The 12,816-nt window shown below is 46.3% G+C and overlaps 2 protein-coding genes across 2 annotated transcripts; both read left to right on the top strand.

Annotated features, from left to right (window-relative positions):
- Positions 1-5,033: 5,033 nt before the first annotated feature.
- LOC136470411 (secreted RxLR effector protein 161-like) lies at positions 5,034-5,690 on the top strand. Its single transcript, XM_066468267.1, has one exon. It carries the CDS (start codon positions 5,034-5,036, stop codon positions 5,688-5,690), a length of 657 nt encoding a protein of 218 aa, XP_066324364.1.
- Positions 5,691-6,957: 1,267 nt separating this feature from the next.
- Positions 6,958-10,717, top strand: LOC136474393 (uncharacterized). The gene is made up of 4 exons (XM_066471979.1): positions 6,958-7,156; positions 8,855-8,970; positions 10,006-10,124; positions 10,232-10,717. Exons 1-4 carry the CDS (start codon positions 6,976-6,978, stop codon positions 10,455-10,457), a joined length of 642 nt encoding a protein of 213 aa, XP_066328076.1. The 5' UTR covers positions 6,958-6,975; the 3' UTR covers positions 10,458-10,717.
- Positions 10,718-12,816: the final 2,099 nt, after the last annotated feature.

The following is a 12,816-nucleotide window of genomic DNA, read 5'->3' as shown; positions in this document are numbered from 1 at the left end:
GGTGGGGAACCGGGACTAGAGGGGGTTCCCCACCGGGAGTAAAGGCCGTCTCTATACTAGTGAACACAAACAAAACTTTTCATGAGGTTCAACCTCATGGTAGTAGAATTCCTCAAAAAATTCCTTATGAAACAAGCCATTCCATATTAATTTCATATGATTTGTAGGAACCCAATCATTTGTTCGAAAAAGCTTCATAGAAAATTTACCTATAGGATTCCAATCCTCTAGAATTTCTCCATTTTTTCATTGTTCCACAAGGGACCATACCTTCCACGAAAAGGTTCAGTTTACATGTGGGCCATTATTTTTTTCTTGTAGTTCTCTAAGACAAATCAAATTTCATTGATATTACGTGATAATATGCATTTTCACTAAATTCATGTACAATATGAGCGCAGATAATTTATCAGAGGTACGAATCTGACCTCTTGCAAGAATATTATACTATTTTTCAACTATCTTACCAGCGAAGTTTCCGTACCCACAATAACATCAATCATAACTCTTAAATGTAACTTTCCCGTGCATGCAGCTCCTCTTAGCCTTTTTGCTCCACTACCCTACAATCTATTCATCATGGAGTATATGTTATGCATGCGTTCGTGCACAAGAATTAATCTATACAGTGGACCAGCATCTCAACTAGGTTTATTTTAGAAAAAATAGGCTGCTCATGATCGAAGAGATCCATCATGAATATACCATCATGCGTCTTCCCTTTCCGCAGCCACTTGATTTTGCCTCTCACATTGAACCTAAGCCTAGCTTCTTGCATTCTCACAGTGAGGGCCTCTTTGGAACGTTGGATTCTCAAAAATGGGAATAAGAAAAAACGCATGATTGGAATGTCTTCAGCATGGCAAACCGAGTGTATCTTACCTGGTTAAGCCCCTTGTGGTGGAACCTTCCCACCTAGATTCAAGTCTTTGATCTCAACACGGATGCTTGCATTCATGACCAATTATCCATTCGGTGGTAGGCGACGTGCCACGACAACGAGACGTCAGTAGTGACTTCTTCAGTTCAATATACACTGGCCCCAGAGTCTCTTAGAGGAGCTCACAGGGGTATGGTTCATATTTGTGTATTCATAGGAATAACCGAATAAGTGTATGCACGTGTATATAAGTGTCTGCGTCTGTACTATGTTTCGAAATAAAATGTCTTATCATGTTGAATCCTATGAAATGTTGGAGCACATGAAACTGCATGAATGATTGTTTAGATGGAGCGTAAGGAAAACACAGGAATTGGAGGAGAAAGATAGACACAAATTAAATAAACTTTTCCATGAGGATAGACAATTATGTTACAAATCCTCCAAAATTCTTGTGGAACAACCCATTCCATAGGGATTTGAAAGCTTCTCCATTCATTTGCTCCAAATGACTTTTGAAGGAAAAATATCCAATCTAGATCTGAGATCTATTTTCGTGGTTCCTGGCCTACAATTGCTATCAGAACCGGAGTTGTTCATAGTCCGGTGAGCAGCCATGTCCACCGCCAGCCAGATCGAGAGCGCGCACGCCGTTGCTGCCCCTGCCGGTGCGGTGAGGAACCCCGGTGAAGCAGCAGCAGCAGGAGCCGACGATGCAGGGCCGACAGATCTCGGACGCGGTCGAGTTTGGAGATATCGTGTTCCACGATGACCGGCGGTCACTGGAGGCGTTGTGTGCCACCGTGCCACTGGAGATTGGCGCCTCCCTCGCCAACAAGGCGATGACAAAGGAGGCCTAGGACTCCATTGCCACCGCGCGTCTCGGTGACCACCGCATCCATCGAGCGACGCTGCAGTGGCTCTAACAGGAGTGGGAAGGCCTCGCCTTTAACCACGGTGAGCAAATCGAGGACTTTGCCTTTCATCTTTCTAGCCTAAAGGAGCAAATGGAGCGAAACAGCGACACCGACATCATCGACGCTCGCGCGGTGGAGAAGCTCCTGCGCTGCATCCCGAAGAAGTACTCCCAGATCATGCTGGCAATCGAGACGCTCCTCGACTTCGAGGCGCTCTCCATCGTGGAGGTCACCGGGAGGATCAAGGTGGTGCAAGATCGCGAGGAGGCATCTCACACCGAGCTAAGCACCGTCGGAGGCAAGCTGCTCGACATAGCCGAGCAGTGGCGTGCCTTTGACAAGAAGAAGAAGGACGAGGCTTCCGGCTCTGGTCTGCCCAGGGAGCGTCGTCGCTGACCAGGCGGTGGCAAGAAGAAGGAGGACAAGGGACCCCGGGGGCAGGCTGGTGCTGATGGCGGTAGCGCCGCCTAGCGCAAGGCAACCCGGGATGATACCTGCCTCAACTGCGGCAGGACTGGCCATTGGGCCAAGAACTGCCGCCTTCCTCCATGCCTCGGCGGGGAAGCCCACGTCGCGCAAGTAGAGGGGCAGGATCATGCCCTGTTCTTGGTGCACGGGTGCGTTGAGCTACGTCAAGAAATAGGGGAGGAGGAGAAAGATTCAAGCTTTCCCCTTCCCTCGTCGGCTGGCTCCGCTCTGCTCCACCTTGACGAGCCGCGTGCCCACGCTTTCCTCGGCACTGGCCCCGGATGATGACAAGATCGACGGTTGGTTTCCTCGACACCGGTGCCAGCCACCATATGACTGGTCGACATGAGTTCTTCTCGGACTTGGACTCCAGCGTGCGAGGCTACGTCAAGTTCTGCGATGCCTCCGCCATCGAGATCAAGGGGGTCGGCTCGGTTGTCTTCATCGCCAAGACTGGCGAGCATTGGATGCTCACCGGTGTCTACTACATGCCCCGCGCTGAGGAACTCCATCATCAGCTTGGAACAGCTAGATGAAAACGGCTCGTGCATTGAGATCCAGCATGGGATACTGCGCATCTGGGATCGCCATCGCCGACTCCTCCCTAAGGTGAATAGAGGCACCAATCGCCTTTACGTTCTCCATATGTAGGTGGTGCAGCCTGTGTGTCTTGCAGCCCGTCATGATGACGACGCTTGGCGGTGACATGAGTGCTTTGGGCACCTTAACTTTGAGGCCGTCAAGCTACTCGACAACAAGGAGATGGTGCTGGGCACACTGCGCGTTGACCATGTGGAGCAGTTCTGCGACACCTGCGTCCTCACCAAGCAGCGGCAGCTACCCTTTCCCTGCCAGGCGACCTTCCACGCCAAGCAGAAGCTGGAGCTCGTGCACACCGACCTCTGTGGACCAGTGATTCCGGCCACACCTAGAGGATGGTGTTACTTCCTCCTCCTTGTCGACAACGTGTCCTGCGATATGTGGGCAGTCCTGCTCAACACCAAGGTGGCAGCAGCAGACGCCATCAAGTGTCATCAAGCCGTTGCCAAGAAGGAGTGCGGCCACAGGCTTCTGGTGCTGTGCATGGACAACGGCGGTGAGTTCACGGTGGCTGAGTTCACGGCGTACTACGCCGACGAGGGGGTTCAGCACCACTACTACTCCGCGCCATACACTCCGCGACAGAACGGCGTCAGTCGAGTGCTGCAACCAGACAGTGGTCGCCACCGCCCGCTGCCATTCTCAAGCAACGGGGCATGCCTGGCGATCTACTGGGGTGAGGCGGTGATGACCGCCGTGCACCTGCTGAACCGCTCGCCGACCAAGGAGCTCGACGGCAAGACGCCGTATGAGGCCTGGTACGGGCGCAAGCCGGCGGATCGGCTACCTACGGGTGTTCGGATACATGGCATTCGTTAAGGAGCTCGACCATGTCGGCAAGCTCGACGATCGCAGCTCACCTGGGGTCTTCATTGGCTACGCTTAAGGGCCTAAGGCCTATCGCTGTGTTCGACCCGATGACGCATCGTGCGCGAGTGGCGCGTGGCGTGGTGTTCGACGAAGGTCGTGGCTGGGCATGGGACAAGATGGCGGATGATGGTTCGGTGGCAGCTCTACGCGACTTCACCATCGAGTATGCGTGGGCTAGAGTCGTAACGACTACTGACACCAGCCTCGCTGACCACTGCACCAGCCTGGCCGACCACTCCACCAACTTTGCCGACCACTTCAATAGCTCCGTCACGCTCGCCATCACCAAATTCGAGGGGAGCTCGGCAAATCCTTGGTGGCGGTCGAAAGCACATCGATAGCGGTTGACAGCTCATCAGCAACTCAGCCGACCACTCATGCTTCGTAGTGGACCACGTCTACACCCACTCCGATCACCAGAGACTGGTCGACGGCCGTAGGAACTTCACCATCAGCCCATCCGACCACACCATCTTTGTCTCTGAGCGCGGCATCTAATGCCTCGACTACTGGAGGACGATGAAGACTGCCTAGAGGCCTACTACGATGATGAGCCTCTGTGGTACCGCATGATGGCGAACATCCTCGATGACTAGTCTGCCTCAGGCCAGGCAGAGCGACTCTTCGCGCAGCATCATCTAATGCACGCTGGTGAGCCGACCACTTATGCTGAAGCGTAGGGTGATCCGACGTGGTGGGCGGCGATGGAGCAGGAGCTCAAGTCCATCGAGTAGAACCTCACCTGGGAGTTGGTGCCACTGCCCGGGGGCCACCGCCCCATCACTCTCAAATGGGTGTTCAAGCTCAAGAAGGATGAGCAGGGCACGGTGATCAAGCACAAGGCGCGACTGGTGGCGCGCGGCTTCGTCCAGCAAGAGGGGATCGACTACGACGACGTCTTCGCCCCTATAGCACGTATGGAGTCAGTCCGTGTCCTCCTCGCGTTGGCGGCTCAGGAGGGGTGGCGAGTCCACCATATGGACGTCAAGTCCGCTTTCCTCAACGACGACCTTAAGGAGGAGGTGTACGTGCGCCAGCCACCGGGTTTCGCCATCGCCAGAGAAGAAGGCAAGGTGTATCGCTTGCGCAAGGCCCTCTATGGCCTACGACAGGCCCCGCGAGCCTGGAACGCGAAGCTCGATGCCACGCTCAACAAGATGGGCTTCCTGTAGAGCGCGTATGAGGCGGTAGTGTTTTGGCGGGGCAGTGGGTGCTCTGTCTTGCTCGTCGGCGTCTACGTCGATGACCTCATCATCACCGATGCTGAAGGAGACAGAGTGGAGGCGTTCAAGGCACAAATGAAGAAGGAGTTCGACATGAGTGACCTCGGCATCCTATGCTTCTACCTTGGCATCGAAGTGCGCCAAGACGCCAGCGGCATCGCCCTCCGCCAAACCCACTACACCAAGCGCATCCTCAAGCTCGGTGGCATAACGGGCTACAATCCAGCCCACACCCCGATAGAGGAGTGGCTCAAGCTCAGTCGGGACAGCACGGCGGAGGAGGTTGACTTCACACACTACCGGTGGCTTATTGGGAGCTTAAGCTACCTGGTCCATACCCGGCCGGACCTTGCGTTCGTCGTCAGGTACGTAAGTCGGTTCATGGAGCGGCCCACGATGGAGCATCTGCAGGCCATCAAAGTGCATCCATCGCTACGTGGCAGGGCACCCTCGACTACGGTCTTCACTATGGCAGGGCCCCCAATACAGCGCGCTTCATCGGCTACTAGCGATAGCGACCTCGTAGGCGATGTGGACACCAGCAAGAGCACAACTGGGACTATGTTCTTCCTCGGTGGCTGCTTGGTCAGTTGGCAGTCCCTCAAGCAGAAGGTGGTGGCCCTCTCGAGCTGTGAAGCAGAGTACATCGCCAGTACCACTGCAGCAACTCAAGGCACTATGGCTGTCAAGGATGCTGGCAGAGCTCCTTGGCAGGATTGTGGATGTGGTTGAGCTGAAGGTGGACAGCAAGTCTGCTCTAGCTCTGGCCAAGAATGTTGTCTTCTATGAAAGAAGCATAGCACATTTGCATCAAGTACCACTTCATCAGGGATTGCTTGGAGGATGGGAGTATCAAGGCCAGCCACATTGCCACCACTGATTAGCTGGCTGATATCCTCACCAAGTCGCTGGGAAAGCTCAAGTTCCAAGAGATGCGTGAGAGGATTAGGCTACAGCAGATCACTTCCAGTGCTCGGCACAAGGCTTAGGGGGAGAATGCTAGATAAGCCTAGTGTCGACACTTGTATCTTACTTTTCTGTAAAGTAGGAAAGTAGAAGATGCTCTCTGCTCCCTTGCCCATAAAAGCAAGGGCAGTGCTATTGTAAGATCCCACTGCATTTCAATTCCAACAAGCGGCCAAGGTCAAGCTGTCCTCTGGCTTTCCAGATCCAATCTAGATCTGAGATCCATTTTCGTGGTTCCTGGCCAACATATTATACTATTTTTCAACTAACTTACCAGCGAAGTTTCCATACCCGCAATAACATCAATCATAACTCTTAAATGTAACTTTCCGGTGCATGCAACTCCTCTTAGCCTTTTTGCTCCACTACCCTACTACCTATTCATCATGGAGTATATGTTATGCATGCGTTCGTACTCAAGAATTAATCTATACAGTGGACCAGCATCTCAACTAGGTTTATTTTAGGAAAAATAGGCTGCTCATGATCGAAGAGATCCATCATGAATATACCATCATGCATCTTCCCTTTCCGCAGCCACTTGATTTTGCCACTCACATTGAACCTAAGCTTTCTTGCATTCTCACAGTGAGGGCCTCTTTGGAACGTTGGATTCTCAAAAATGGGAATAAGAAAAAACGCATGATTGGAATGTCTTCAGCATGGCAAACCAAGTGTATCTTACCTGGTTAAGCCCCTTGTGGTGGAACCTTCCCACCTAGATTCAAGTCTTTGAAGGAAAAATATCCAAGGATTCAAATCCTCCAAAATTCTTCTGAAAATCTTTCAATCCAAAGGGGCCCTGAACAATGCGTCAATTGGATGGAGTGGTAATTAATATTCTTGGCTTGTCCACTCTACTTCAGAAGATAAAATTGATTTGGCCTAATGATTGTGTGCTTTTGGCCTAAGAAACCATGTCTAAGCACTAAGTAAAAGCAACCGCTATCTACTGAATACTAGCTAGCACTGAAGAGCTTGGTGCCCATTTGTCTATATATAGCTAGCTACTACGCTATCCTAGAGTGCAGTTCCTCATCCGTTCAGATCGATGGAGGCTAGCCCAGCCAATATTCAGAAATGTGTAGGGGTGGCCATTTTTGACTTCTCCGAGAATGGCCTGACGGCACTGAAGTGGGCACATGACTTTATCAAACTGCCCGTGGGGTACAAGCTCTGCATTATTAGGATCCGACAGGTGGATGGCAGATCTCCACGCGAGTTTCCTGATGGTAATCCCTGATCCCCTCTCGCGGTACCTCTTATTCTGCGTCGATCATAAGGGAGCTATAATTTGTGGCTGACCGTAGAGTAACTTATTATACAGCCACGTAATTTATTATCATGTTTGTACAGATTTATGTTGCTACTCTGAGCATATATATTTACCATATGCATGTGTTAGGTAAGTTTACGATCACATTTACCATCACATGATAGCAAACTACTTGTCAAGATATAGAAAATATTAGTGTTAGATGTTGTAAATTTTCAGACAATTTTGTAACTGGCCATATATAGAATATAGCTTCCCTATATTAGCTTTCATTAATTCTGAGCAATCCACCCGTTGAAATATTTAGCATGCATGGTTACTAACTACACCCTCTGTTCCAAAAAGAGTTTGTCCAGATTCATAGCTAGAATGACACTGTTTGGGATGGAGGGTGTGTAATCTGTACCCCCTACTTGTGACAGCAGTACTATGGAGATTCTGTAATAATTTTTCATGAAACTAATAAGACAAAAACTTGGTGGAAGAAATAAATAATGGAACTCCTTTGCTAAGTAGCATATCAATGAGGTCCAGTTTGAAGGCACCACGAGATAAGGCTGATTTTTAGTCAACAGATTCTAGCAACTTATCGATACAAACATTTAGTCATCATCATGTTGTCTACTATAGAACATATTGGTCGCCATAGATAGGGTTTTAGTCACCAAGGTGTTAGATGATAAATGCCGATATTGACCAAGTTGTAGCCACCACTATGCAACTATCTTTATTTGCAACAAAAAGATCCTATTTGTCATAGCTACAGCTCCACGGATCATAGATCAGCTAGCTAGCTATCTCTGGCTCCACGAATCCGTGGAGTTAGAGCCTTAGAGGTGGGATACAGAGAGGGTGTTTGGAAGAGCAACAAAATATAGGTTTAGACACATTATTTTGAACTATAAACTACAAATCTGACATGGTGCGGGACCTAGAGCTGTGCCAAAAAAGAACCTAAATAACAATAGCAACTAATATATATATAGCTGCTCTAGCTACAAAGGTCCGGCTCCTTTGTGATTAGTATAAAAGCCTGATTTCTTGTAGTGAGGACTCGATCCACCTTTTATTCTTTTTGGCAAGTATAGTACTTGTTACATATACGGAGTTTCTCTTCTCTCATCTAACGTTAAAAAAAAATCTATATATAGTATTTATTTCTGCAGTTTTGATTTTTTTTTATTTTGTAGGATTTTTTTTACATAGCATGCCTCATATAAGTGTTGCCATGCAGCTCCAAAATAAAAGTGCCTGCAATATAGTAGTTAGTATATACTCCCTCTATTTCACAAAAGTTGTCGTTTTAGCTTTACCCCTAGTCATACAATTTTGTCTTTTACTATCAATTCCTATAAATTTGTATAGACGCTTAACAACATGCAAAGTATATATTATGAAATATTTCTTACGGCGAATCCAAAAACACAAATCTTATGACGTTAAACTACACAAATTTTCTGAAATTGATAGTCAATATAGAAAGACTTGACTTTTGAGAAAACTAAAACAACAACATTTCTGAAATAGAGGTAGTATAAAGATAGTTGAATAAGGATATCATAGCTGTGCCTTCTATAGGTAGATGAACTTTCCATTATTATATGCATTATTACAATTGTTTTTTTTTACAAAGTATTACAATTGGTTGGTACAGGCCCACCACTCGATAGCTTCGACAAAATGGAGAGCCCATTCATAAAGGAAGCCCAAGATGATATGCATAGGCATAGGATTATAGAGTTTCAAACTTTGGCAAAGGACTTCTGTAAGGTATATATATACACAGATTTCTCCGTACATACATGCACGCATACACGTAATTTGCAAATACAAGGCTATTCTGCAGCTGGCCATAGAATAACTTATTCTATAGCCACCTTGATTTACGATAATGTTTGTACCAATTTACGATAACATGAATATGCATTTACGATACTCATGTTACTACAACTCACGGTGATATTTACCATAATGTTATAGTAAATCACTTAGTAAGGAGGTACTGTAATATCGTAAATTAGAATAGTAATTATCGTAACTCAAAGTGGCCACAGAATTAGTTATTCTATGGCCAGCTGCAAAACAGTATATATATATATATATATATATATATATATATATATATATATATATATATATATATATATATATATATATATATATATATATATATATATGGCCTACTATAGAATAACTTCCCTATAGAATAACTTATTCTATAGCCACCTCTGTTACGATAATTTTTATTCTAATTTACGATAAAGTAAATACATATCTACGATACATGTGTTATGATAACTCATGGGGATATTTACTATAATATTATGGTAAATCACTTAGTAAGGTGTTACAGTGATTTTATAAATTAGTATAGTAGTTATCGTAACTCAAAGTGACTATAGAATAAGCTATTATGTGGTTAGCTACAGAACAGTAATTCTCTCTCTCTCTCTATATACACATATTTTTTCTACTCCCGGAGTAGTTACTCCATTCTTCAAAAAACCACGATGCGTACTCATTTATCAGTTCGAGTATGTTTATATACTCATTTTAAGATACTCCAAATCTCAAAAGAACCCCTATTTTTTAATATATTATTATAATACCGTTATATTAGTATATAAAATAAGTATAACCATATACTCTATGTATACTTGCATACTTGACTTATATACTGCCCTAGATGGTCTAGTACGACCATATACACCCTAAATCTAAAGATATACACATGGGAGTAACTACTCCCTGGGAGTAGGAAATAATTTCCATATATATAATGTATATGTACTGCTGTGAGCACAGGCCATTTTCGGCAAAATCTACGAAGGAGCGCATATTCAGGAAACTCTGCAATACGCCATCAACAACTTGCCTGGCCTCGAGACGCTAATCGTCGGATGTGCGGGAGCAAACACAGCTGGGTACGTGCAAAGCATACATACATGTGTGTATTATAGTATAGTGTATACTACTGCTGGCATGGTTATCGGCCTAGCATCCGAAAAATATTCCCTTCCCCTATGTGCAGATCGCGCACTATACCGACGGCGATTGAATTGCAGTTATTATACGGATGCTCTATCGTGATGGCAAAGATCAGGCTCGCTCCCTCCGATCCGCGGATTGCAAGTGAGACCATGCCGGAGGCACCAACCAGGGACGAAGACGTCCCCCGTTGTCGATCCCTTATGCCTGCGGTTGCCCCCGTGCCTGCACCTCCATCCGGGCGGTCGGGTTCGGCCGGCCAGTATTAGTGCTGGCTACCAGTTTGTTCGTTGTTGCCGCTGCCTTGCCGTGCGTGTGCTTTTCGATCTGTGTGTTTAATTCCCCTGTCTCTGTTGACAGCTAGGGTTTGTGTCCAGGCCTGAGTCAGGCGTTGGTACTTACTGTCCGTCCTCCCCCGGTGCTTGCGGTATGTATGTATGTGTGTGTGTGTGTGTGTGTGTGTGTATATATATATATATATATATATATATATATATATATATATATATATATATATATATATATAAAACTACCATCAGTAATAAATAAATAAATTTGAGATTGATCGAGTTAGTGGATGACGCTAGCCGTCTTGTTTTCTTCATGGGAACTGTAACATGTATGGCTCATGTACGTACCAACTGCTCCTGTAACGTTTGCTAGCTTCTCTGGATTGTTTTTGTTTAATGAAACTAGATCAAGGAGCACGCACAATTGTACGGGATTACACTAACTTTAGAACAACTGAATAGTGACGGACGACAAAGTTGCTAAAGTGAGGGGCAGAAAAGGATGCCCTTCACTTAATAATGTTGTTAGTACTACTAAAAGGTAACGGGTTCTAATAACGCCCGTCACTTTTGGCAATTTCAACGCACAATGTGTGATTGACGGCCACGACGACTAGGGGGTACAATTCTTGCAACGCAGCTCCCCTTGACGGCGAGAGAGGCACGTGATACAACAATTACTAGTCGGATGTAAAAAAACGATGAAAGTTAGAGTGTCAGGTTGGCAAACATCGTGCGCAAATCAATCTAAATAGATTAGATGGGTTTCTGCATCAATAGCACCAATGATCTTACTCTGGGCGACAATATCACCTTCGGCAGCCTGGACTTCATCACCGACTCGGCAGGACGCATACCCTCACCGTTATCTTTGACAGCAACCAAGCTTTTTCATTTCAGGGGCTTGGACTCCACCATTATCAACTCAGAAGCCCGTAGCGGCAGGCGGTAGCCCGCCGCGGCACTCGTCATCCTGCCACGGCACACGATAGCCCGCCACGGCACTCGGAAGCCCACGATGGCTGGTGGTACCACTGCAACACTCGTCATCCCGCAGCGGCACACATGGCACTCGAAAGCCCGAGGCAGCAGGCAGAAGCTCGCCATGGCACTCATAAGCACGCGGCGGCCGGCGGAAGCCGCTTGCGTGAACCCAAAGAGCTATGACTACAGAAGAAGCACTTGGGCTTGACGACATGAGGCACCTAGGAGACTCGGAGCACTCGGACACAGAAAGCATTCGCATTCAGACTTCAACTATGATTAACCCTCCATCCGATTCTCCAAATCGCACAGAGGCTCAGGGCTACTATATATCAACTACATGGATACCGGGTATCCTCACCTCTAGGGAAATTGCCCAACCAGGAAGGGGTGCCCCGGCCCGACTACTCGGTAGGCCCAACTGGACGGGGTTATCTCATCTAATTGGATGACAAGGTATATAAAGACATACTTAGAAACCGACTCCATATGCTGTAACTGACTAGATTTACTTGTAACAAACTAAGAAACCTACATGTAAATCGATCAGGACTCTATATGTAGCAACCCTACTCCCGGACTATATGAAAGGTAGGGATCCCCTGATCAATATCCTCTGATCAGTTATCGTAACTCAAAGTGACTATAGAATAAGCTATTCTGTGGTTAGCTGCAGAACAGTAACTCTCTCTCTCTCTCTCTCTATATATATATATATATATATATATATATATATATATATATATATATATACACACACACATTTTTCTACTCCCGGGAGTAATTACTCCATTCTTCAAAAAACCACAATGCGTACTCATTTATCAGTTCGAGTATATTTATATACTCATTTTAACATACTCCAAATCTCAAAAGAACCCCTATTTTTTAATATATTATTATAATACCGTTATATTAGTATATAAAATAAGTATAACCATATACTCTATGTATACTTGCATACTTGACTTATATACTGCCCTAGATGGTCTAGTACGACCATATACACCCTAAATCTAAAGATATACACATGGGAGTATTACTCCCTGGGAGTAGGAAATAATTTCCATATATATAATATATATGTACTGCTGTGAGCACAGGCCATTTTCGGCAAAATCTACGAAGGAGCGCGTATTCAGGAAACTCTGCAATACGCCATCAACAACTTGCCTGGCCTCGAGACGCTAATCGTCGGATGTGCAGGAGCAAACACAGCTGGGTACGTGCAAAGCATACATACATGTGTGTATTATAGTATAGTGTATACTACTGCTGGCATGGTTATCGGCCTAGCATCCGAAAAATATTCCTTTCCTGTAACAACCCAAAAATCCACACACCAAAAATCCCA

The sequence above is a fragment of the Miscanthus floridulus genome, chromosome 8 (assembly GCF_019320115.1).
Source record: "Miscanthus floridulus cultivar M001 chromosome 8, ASM1932011v1, whole genome shotgun sequence".
NCBI lineage: Eukaryota > Viridiplantae > Streptophyta > Magnoliopsida > Poales > Poaceae > Miscanthus > Miscanthus floridulus.
The sequence above is the reverse complement of the archived record's forward strand: the minus strand, read 5'-3'. Positions and strand labels throughout refer to the sequence as shown.